This window comes from Odontesthes bonariensis, chromosome 18 (assembly GCF_027942865.1).
Source record: "Odontesthes bonariensis isolate fOdoBon6 chromosome 18, fOdoBon6.hap1, whole genome shotgun sequence".
Lineage (NCBI taxonomy): Eukaryota > Metazoa > Chordata > Actinopteri > Atheriniformes > Atherinopsidae > Odontesthes > Odontesthes bonariensis.
Window position 1 is genome coordinate 9,654,247 of NC_134523.1, and position 10,135 is coordinate 9,664,381.

The window sequence follows — 10,135 nt, forward strand, 5'->3', positions numbered from 1 at the left end:
GTCACATTAAATTAGAGGACATCACGCTAAGCAGGGGGGAAGCAGCCACAGGACGAAGACAGAGGGTGGCACAAGAAGCGGTGTCAGTCAGTCCTCACCCAAACTTTTTCTGCAAGTTTTGAGCCTGTCTAATTTTTTTCGGGAAATAGAGGACATGGAAGTCTTGCGGTGTGCGTTTTTCCTGGCTTGCGCCTGCTGCGTATATCAAGCAGATGGACGCAAAAGTAAGTTGTATCATTCTGAACTTGAAATGTCATCTCTCACTAAAGTCAAATTTAGGATGGCAGTTTCACGAGAAAGTTTTTATGAACTATACCAACGAAACGTGTTTGCTGTATTTCTAGAGTTGCAATTGTAATGTAGTCAGACTAAAAATGTTGCTCATTCGTGCAAATTATGTTGTGCTTACGAAGAATAAAATAGACTTCTGATGATGGCTATTCATCCCAAAGTTTCTGTAAAGTCTGTTCTGTTGTTGGCTCTCTGCAGTAAAGGTCCCATGAGCCCAATTAAGGCGTGTGCTGAAGCTGACGGTCACCATCCAGCCTCACAACTGGTCGCTTTAAATCTATATCATATGGGACATGCGAACGTTTTTTGATTTTTCATAATATCCAGATGTTGTCGCAGAAAGTCTTAAGATGAGACAATAAGCCTTTTATGGACTAAAGCCTGTTCTATGAAAGTTTATGTTGATTACAAAAAAAGGATAAATACATTTCAACACGTTTAAATCCAAAGCTTTTTTTTTCAGGTCATGCGATTATGTGTTCGCAGACGGTCGTTTGTTCATGGATGCTCCAACAAATAATTTGGTTCTTTTTCCTGTAATCAAATTACTGCGATGGAATTTGTTGTTTTCCTTGTAAAAAAAAAAAAAAAAAGTGTCACTACGGTGAAATTCGGTCAGAAGCTGGAAACAAATTCGTGTGAAGGAACCAGCGCATTTATTGATTACGCACGTTTTACAAGATCAGATACATTTTCTTTTCTTTCTTTTTTGCGATTCTTCTTCGAGTGGAAGCCCGGAAGCAGATAACTCCGCTTTTGAAACTCCCCCCTTTACATTTTATTTTCTGTTTTATTTACTAAGAGCTTTTCATTTCCAGAGTCATTGTGTTTGCATTTCAAACGAGATTATATTCGATCTCAAACTCCCGATTAATTTCTCTCAGCGGATATTCAAAGCAGATTTTCCCGAAATCCTTTCTCAAACCGATGCGAGTTGAAAAAGACTTTTTGATTGTTTGTTTGTTTATACAAATGGATAACGGAAAATATATATATTTTTGTCCAAAGATAGAAGTGCAACGGTCCAAATACTTAAAACTCCCAGCCTCTTTCTCTCTGTTTGATCTCCCTGTAGCATTTGCTGATATGTTCACCCACAAGCACTCAATAGTAAAGAAGATGCCATTTCCAATTCCACCAATCCCTGGCTGGGATCCTGACACCAACCCATGGGATGATTACCTCTACCCACCATTGAACCCTAAGCCAAATATGCTCATGCATCACAAAGGTGAGTGGGATCTTTTTTGTAATCCCTCAAACATCTGTAGGGTATGTTTCTCAACCCGGTGCATCTTCCTCTCTGCAGGTAAACCCAAGGTCCATCTGAATAGTGACAGTCCAGCTCTCAACGGCTCATGCATTTCCTTCACTGCCAAGCTGGAGTATCCTCCGTGCCAGAAAGAGGATGCCAACGGAGACCTTGTCTGGGATCAGCACTGTGAGGATGGTACGGAGCTGGAGGCCTCAGGTGCTGCCGGGAAGCCAGGCCAGGCCACGAAAAACACATCACACCTCCACAACATACAAGTCCACCAGTGTGCACCATGACAATCTAAACAATAAGCTGAAAGAGGCTGAATTATCAATAATTATATATATTACTGACAGCAATTATCAAGTGGTACATACTTATGTGAGGATTTCCATCTAGAAGTCTCTTAATTTTACATTCCATCTAGTCAAACATATCAAATGTCAAATATTTACTCATGCAGCTTAATTTCCTTCATTTTAAAGTAACCAATAACTTTCCTTTTCTGTGAACAGCCAATGGACAGCTTCGTTCAGGCTACGTGTACAATTGGACTTCCTGGTTGGACGACTATGGCTTTGGAAAGTGCACAGACATGGCAAAATGCAACGTGTTCCCCGATGGGAAGCCCTTCCCTCAAAGCAATGACTGGAGACGCAAGAGTTACGTCTACGTTTGGCACACCATGGGTGAGTGTCCAGGTATGCACTTTGCCAAATACAAAGAAAAACTGAATCTGCAGCATTTCCCGGTTTTGTCTACTTGGTTTGTTCCAGGCCAGTACTTTGAGACATGTGATGGCTCTTCATCCAGCCTGACCATCAACTCCTCCAAGATCTCTCTGGGAGCAGAGGTCATGGAGGTCATGGTCTACAGGAAGCGTGAGCGCAGGAAGTACAGCCCCCTCACCACCGACAACGCAGTCTTCTTTGTCACAGGTGGAGACAAATTCATTCAACTATTTCAGCAACATATTTCTTTTTTCTTTTTTTTTTCAGTCATCAGCCAAACAAACACAAAACCTAGAAGGTTCATAATTCATTATTCTCCACACACGCCTTCAGATAAGATCCCACTGGCGGTCGGCATCTCCCAGAAGTCTGCGGTGAACCAATCTGCGAATGTTTTCTTCCGTGGCGAGGACGTGGTCTTCAAGGTCCAGCTCCATGACCCCAGCGGCTACCTGAAAACCGCCACTGCCATTGACTACATCTGGGACTTCAGAGATGGCAACCAGCTGGTAACACACCGTGAGGTGACCACACACACCTACAGCACGCTGGGGACCATGAGTGTGAAGCTGGTGGTGGAGGCAGCGTTTCCTGTCGAGTGTCCACCTGCTTCTGCCACCCCGACCCCAAGACGTCCAACTTCACCTCCTCACACAGGTACCGAACAGAGACAGACACGGGGTAACATACTGTATATCACCTAAAAGCATTTTGGGAGGAGAACTGTTGGCACAAATCATAGTGAGTTTTCCAACAAATACAAAGTTACTTTGGTTCATGTTTGTTGATCAAATTTGCACATTTCGACCTGAAGAAGCTAAATTATTTGTTCTAGCAGGTACCAGTTTTGAACAGGAGTCCTGACAGCGTTGCCGCTGTTAGCCTTAGCTTTGAAAACAAATAAGTAAAACGAAGAAAAGGTTGCCAGACAGTCAATAAAGATATGTTTAATTTCAGTTGTGCTTTGATGGCTCTACTGAGACATGCAAATGTGTTGGCTCACCACAGGGTGTTTGATTCTGTTCCTGGTGTGCCAGCCCATATCATTATTGGTCAAAAGGTTACAGGAATTAGTCTAACATGACCTCTGTTTATGAAGCTACAACCAAGAGAGGTCAGCTTAGGTAAGTAATATATACTAAAAGCAGAGATGATCTGGTACTTGCGCTCTTTTTAAAGGCAACATTTAAAAAAAAAAAAAAAAAAAAAGCAAAACTCTAAGAACATGTTTAATTGTTATTAGCAAGTTATGTCGTGTCTCTTATTGTTTAACACAAAAAGCAGATTGTGATTTTCAAGCGGTCCGTAAAGCAGAAACTTAGTCATCTATGAAGGCTTGAGGCACCAATCATGAATCGCACTCTCATGAAGCTACTTGTAAAATATCAAATCAAAGTAGTCATGGTGCTCACATCTGTGCGTTTCCCCTCCAGAGGCTCCAACAGCTCCACCTGTTACTCACGCCGTTACAACCAAGATGGAGACGACAGCAGGTAGGGTTCCACAGCACAGTGTTTTGAATTGGTTTGGTTTCTAAACATAAGATGACTTATTTTACACGAGGAAGCTAAAAGACCTTCATGTTTCAGTGCCGCTCAGCACCAGACGGCCCCGTCCCTCCTCTTCTGCCACTCCCATGACCACTGGGTTGCCCTCAACAGAACCACTTCCTCCCACTGTTGCCTCAGAGTCCTTCCCCACCAGCCTGCCGTTGCTGCGCACCAGGCGTCTCAACAGCAATGAGTGTTTCCGGTACTCCTACGGGACCTTCACAGGCAACATTACCATTGTCGGTAGGTGGGAGGCAGCATTGTCCTATTTTTTTATTATTTTTTTTTTCAGTGACACTTGATGAGTGACAGTGATAATGAATAGACTTTCAAAATACCTCCAAGTATCTATGCCTGTTTCCATAGACTTACACTGCAGCACTGTTTTAGTCAAAAACATTCCCAATTACAAGATCATCATACAAGTAGAAAATTAAAAAAAATTTTAAAAATAAATCTATTTCAATCAACTAATACCTCTTTGTTTTGTTACTTTTATTCTGATAGTTGAATTACACTTATGAGCTAATATTTAAGATCAGCAATATTCTCATAAGTGAATTATCGACACCATTAATATTAAATTCTTTTAATATTGCAATTTTCATCAATACTGGTATCTTGCAACACCCCTACACTGAATTCTATTCAAGTTTCATTTATCTTTTTATAACTGAAGTGACTCATTCAGTTCTTTATCATTCTTCATATTTGAAGTTGTTTTAAAGTATTTGAAAGCAATTTTATTAGATAATGGCAAAAAAAAATCACGTCATAGAGGAAGCTACGATATCTGTTAAAGACTGTGACAGTGCAGCTGAACATCACAACGAAAGTGCCAATTTAAAAACAGTTCACCCTTGTTACAGTCCAAGATGACTTCCTTTGTGCTCAAACCAATCCTTACTATAAATCTAAAAAACAGAATAACCACATTTCATCATTGTAATGTTACAAGAAAACCTATAACCGACTGAATAAATCTGTTTTCCACAGAGTCGAAGCACCCGGCGATGAACCAGCAGCCAAGCAGTCGCATCCTGGACGTGTCGGCTGCCAGAGTGACCAACACCGACGTCAACTTCCGTGTGAAATGCCTGGGCAGGTGTGCACTGGATTATTAGTAGTCTTGTTTAAATCATGTAAAAAATGTACCCCCCCATGAAAAAAATATATATATATATTTATTTATATATAATTTAAAAAAAAATAACCCAGCAGGAATTACATTTTTGCTAGTCTCTGTAGCAGCATTTTAAAACCTTTACCCTCCATATCGAGCTCATCACCAGACTGTAGTTTTTCAGTCAAACTAGATATAACTAATGTGAGAATTAAGAAAAACGTGTTGATATAAAAGTAGCTTTTCACAATCTGCAATGGTAAGGTATGTAAAAATGTTTATTTGAAAATGGTTTCAAATCGGAAATAATTTTCGTTTCTACAGTCTTGTGAAACTGTGGTCCATTTTCACGATGTGAAAAGAGGTGAAAAATGATTATCAACCTTCCATATCCTGCAAAAACGGATAGGTTACACTTAGGTTTTTATCATCACAGTAAACCCCTCACTTCTTCATCCTCAGCATCCCCACCTCAGCCTGCACCATTGTGTCAGACCCCAGCTGCACTCACGTGCACAACATCATGTGCGATGACGTGCCGCCATCAAACGAGTGCGAAGTGCATCTGAGGCGAAGCTTTCTGGAGCCTGGCACTTACTGTGTGAACATCACCCTGGAGAACTCCAGCAGCATGGCGCTCGCCAGCACCACTATTACCATCGACAAGTCCCAGGATACACCTGGTTCGCTACACACCAACAAATCACCTTATTGAAATAATCGACAGGTCCTTTAATGAGAAATGTGACCACCAAGAAGGCAGAACGTGAAAAGATTGATGATCTATCCTTTTTGTCCTTTTCACCTGCTAGTGCCAAAGACTCCAAACACCACAGGGGTGGTTCTCTCTTCAAGCGCTGTTCTGGTGGCCATTTTTGCATTCATTGCCTATCTGATCTACAAGTGAGTGGTCTTGCACAACCCCTCGCACACTCAGCAATAATGCACATGGAGGATTTCATGTAATGTGCCTGTATGGATAAAGCGTAAAGACATGCCCTCCGTTACTGTCATATCATGTTGCTTTCCTTCTCATCTCTCCAAGGCGTCACAAGGTCTATCGGCCCATCCGAAGGTCACTGGTGGAGGACGCCTGCACCAACTCTGGGGCTGCAGGTCACATGGTTCGCCTGAGGGAGGCCCTCTTCCCCTCCAGTGAGGAGAGTCGCCACCTGCTGACTGAGAGGCGCCCCCTGTAGGTTTCAAAGCGCATCAAAGTTGCTCTCCTCAGCTTAAAGAAAGAGAAAAAAAAAAAAGAAAAAAGAAACGCTAAATCATTAGTAAAGTAAAATTTTAAGGAAATGATACTAATATCTCTTTTGCATCTTGATTAAGTGATTTAAGAGTGTTGGCTTCAGCTAAAGGCTAATGCTACAGAAACATGTGATTTATAAGATGATGTACTAAAGAAGCTGTTTAATGCAGTACACTCTTTGATGCCATTATCGGATGAAGAGGTTGCTAAGGAGATTAACAGGGTTCAAGTCATTGTTTTTTTTTTTAATCTAAAGTAATATTTCGATTTCTGTGCCCAGGTTTGCTTTGCAGTGCTGTTCCCAATGCCTTGTTAAGTAAAAGATTAACAAATTTCCCCACTACTAAGGATATGTGTATGTTGTTCAGCCCAGTGCAGTAATATGAATTTTAAACTGCAGGGCTCAAATAATTTAAAGGAATTAGTGAAAATCTGAAATGGCATCTCTAATAAAGGTCGTCAACTAACCACCTCGGAGTTGCCCGTCTTTATATTGAATGCTTTTAACCAGCTTTGATTCCATGCACTCACAGCTGAACAGCCGGAAACCAATGGTTCAGCAAAAATACTGGTAGAAACAAAAAAATTAAAAAAAAATAAAAACTGCCAAAGAAAAAGATTGAGGCTACTGAAATTCGAACACATTCCATTGGCTCTGTAATGTCCCCATCACCCAGCTTAAAGACCAGGTGTGCTTTTTATTCCACAACTCAGGCCTCACATGACCTGGAAATTGTTCCAGCTTTTCAATTATATTTCAGAATTTTAAATCAAGCAGCTACAGAGGAAACCGTTACATTCCACGCAGAGGAATTTTTTTTTAAGTTGCATGATTTGCAATTGTCGCACACAATTACATCGTTTTTAAGAGACATTTCATCTCCCAAGTTGCAGTCTCAATTTTCCCCCACGTCACAGAAGCTAAAATGCATAAAATGTCCTATAATATTTTAAAAGTGGTCTTGAGTAATGGCTTTCTAAAAGTCTTTCAAGTTTTTCTTTGGATATCAGCTGCTTCTTTGTTCATTTTCAGTCAGTTCGTTGTACCATTAACCATTTTCAGAGCAAAATGGCCTATGAAGCATTTATAAAAAAAAAAAAATAAAAAAAAAAACATCTAGGGCGATGAACTAGTGTTCAGTTTGTACACAAGAACCCATTTTAAATTGCATCTTTAAGCCCTTTGCCACTTGTTGCCTCAATCTGTTCTAATCAGTGATAATTACAAAAAAAAAATATATATATATTTTGACTACAATTCCCAGACATTAGCAACAAACTTCGGATATTTCACCATGGTGTGCTACAAAATTTGAGGACCATAGAAGGCCTGGAATATAAAAAATATATATATAAAAAGAAAAAACAGATCGAAAGAATAAGACATTCATCTGTTCCTTCAGTTGATCCATTTACTGAAGGTGGCTGTCAAGAAGCCATTCTTAAGGGAGGATTTATTTAAAAAAAGGCTGAGGTGTGCCAAGTCACAAGAACTGGACCGAAAATAAGTGCCAACAGATCTTATGGAGGGATGAATCCTCCAAAGAGCTTGGACTTCAACATAATTGAAGCAGAGTGGGATCATCTTGAATAAATAAATAAAATTAACATGTAGCCAACATCCAAAGAGGAACTTGGGAATGTCCGAGGAGGATCCAATTTTGTGGCACACCATGGTGTGTATGCATGCGCACGCACACACAGACGGAAACCTCAGATGCCACAAAGGACACAGAAGTGGATCTTTCTTTACAATGTTTTGCTGAGATAGATGTCCAGGTCACAGCCAGGATGCCAAGAATTAGTGAGCCATAAATTGGACAAATTATATTTGCTTCGTGTCCCTTTCCTCCCATCTGTTACCTCTTCGGCGGGCGGGGGGGGGGGGGGGGGGGGGGGGGGGGGGGGGTGGTGGTGCAAGAAAGTAATGTTTGTCAGGGGGGCAAGGAGACAAGTTAGCAGAGTGAAAAGCATCCTTAGATTTCTGGCACAGCATCCGAGTCTTATGGCAAAAGCACTTCTTAAAGTTCTAATCCCCCATCGTAAAGGTTAGAAGACCTTCATCGAACTGTCATGCAAATCAACAGGAAAATGTGTTGTAGGACTACTCGTTCATAAACCTAAATGAAGAATTTCACTGAGGAACTTTTTTTTTTTTTTTTTTTTTTTTTTTAAGTACAAGACTGCATTCCAATGGCCGTTTGGAGTGCTGAAGTGAAAAAAAAAAAAATTTGCTGCCAATTTTAGGTTGTTCTACTTAAGGATTGTCTGACAAATCATTTCATCACCAGTCAAAATTATATACTAGAATGTGGAAGTTATGAGCTTCCAGATAAATGTAGGTAAGTGCAATATTCCCCCTGAGATGAAGGGCAGTAGTTGTGGAAAGGAAAGAAAAAAGTACAATACATCTCAAATCTGCACTTAAAAGCAGTACTGATTACATTCACCAGTTTTACTGCGAACCAAACAAGGGCACGGCCGATCACCGTTTGCCTCTCGTTTTTATAGCTCAAATCAAGCTATAAGAAGTTATAGCAATTCAAACGTCACTGAAGACCCAAGACTAAAAGGATGTAGCTGCCTGTAGTGTGGGTTGGGAGGAAAAGAAAAGAAAAAGTCATGAAAACACAACAATTCTTTTAAATGCCTTGTGAAAACATTAAAAGAACACACTATATAAATGTTTTTTTTTTTTTTTTTTTTATTATTCAGAGGCATTTGATAAGTGGAGCTGTGTGTGAGGGGTAGTGAAGGGGCACAAGCATGGTTGCAGAGAGGGGCAGGAGGAAATATCATGCTGAAGTCAGATCATTTTTCAATTAACAGATCCAGTCCCTCATCTGTCCCATACCAGGAGGATGTTTCAAGTTACACAGCCAAGAAATGCAACAGAAGAAAACAGCTATTAAATCAGCGAGTTTTAGCGTCAATGAAAGATAAAAAGGGGAAGAAAAAAAAAAAGACAGCACTTAGTATCTATTTTGAAGTCCTACAGTTCAGAAACAAAAAGTCAGGCCCTTCATTAAAAACTGTTTTTCCTTGTATCAACTCTTGAAAGCAAAAATCAAATGAGTGATTGACCCTTTTCACAAAAAACTCAAGCAAAAAGTTCAAATACATGTAAGCCACACCACCAAAAATAGAAAGCATAAAGAAATAACCATTGAGGATTTCAATAAAGCCAAAAGGAGTATATATAAACACTAGCAAAAGAAATAGTTTGATCACTTTTGAATACTCTCAATTCTAAGGAGTTCATGATTTTTGTAAGTTTTTATTCTTATCTGGGGAAGCGGAAAAGCGTGGGTAAAGTCTAACAAATAGAAGAATGCCTCTACTTCAAATACATGTCTAAAGAGGTAGATCAAAACAAACTGGGGGAGGGGGGTGTGGAGAGGGTATGTTGGCAGGAAGGACGCAGGGAATTGGGAGATGTCCAGGGAAAATTTTAAGTATCACTTGTGCCCCTCAGTTAAGCGTGGTGTTAAGGCGCGCCCAGGTAGAGAAAAGTGTTCGGGGGGACTGAGGTATCGGCGCGCTGGCGCTCAGTGGGGGCAGGGTGAGGTGCCTCATGTCACAACAATCCCCCCCACCCCCTCAGCTGAGGTAGATGGCGTTCTACTGTGGAAGCATGGATACACTCAAGCACTTTTACCACAATTAACACATTTACATTCGGCATGGAAACAAATGAAATAACTGTATATTTATTAAGTTTTGGATTCCTTTCTTTTCTTACACCACCCCCCCCAACCTAAGTCAGCGTTTATTCACTATTTTGTTGCCTTTTCTGGCTTATCGTCCCTGTATGAGCAACTAAATGGAACAGTTACATTTGCGAGATACAGAGAATGTCTAATCTTTAACCTAAAGCCCAAAAAAAAAAAAAAAAAAAAGAAAAGAAAGAAAACAAACGATATGTGACTA

General features: G+C 40.4%; 1 protein-coding gene across 2 annotated transcripts; it reads left to right on the top strand.

The window, feature by feature from the left end:
- gpnmb (glycoprotein (transmembrane) nmb) lies at positions 1-6,339 on the top strand. 2 transcript variants are annotated; one of them, XM_075449599.1, is made up of 12 exons: positions 1-224; positions 1,367-1,522; positions 1,601-1,762; positions 2,062-2,235; positions 2,323-2,484; positions 2,611-2,934; positions 3,711-3,770; positions 3,867-4,070; positions 4,824-4,932; positions 5,413-5,633; positions 5,763-5,853; positions 5,996-6,339. In XM_075449599.1, exons 1-12 carry the CDS (start codon positions 155-157, stop codon positions 6,147-6,149), a joined length of 1,887 nt encoding a protein of 628 aa, XP_075305714.1. In that variant the 5' UTR covers positions 1-154; the 3' UTR covers positions 6,150-6,339. The 2 variants fall into 2 exon arrangements, with proteins under 2 accessions (XP_075305714.1, XP_075305715.1); XM_075449600.1 differs by having other exon boundaries at positions 2-224; positions 1,601-1,741.
- The last annotated feature ends 3,796 nt before the right edge of the window (positions 6,340-10,135 follow it).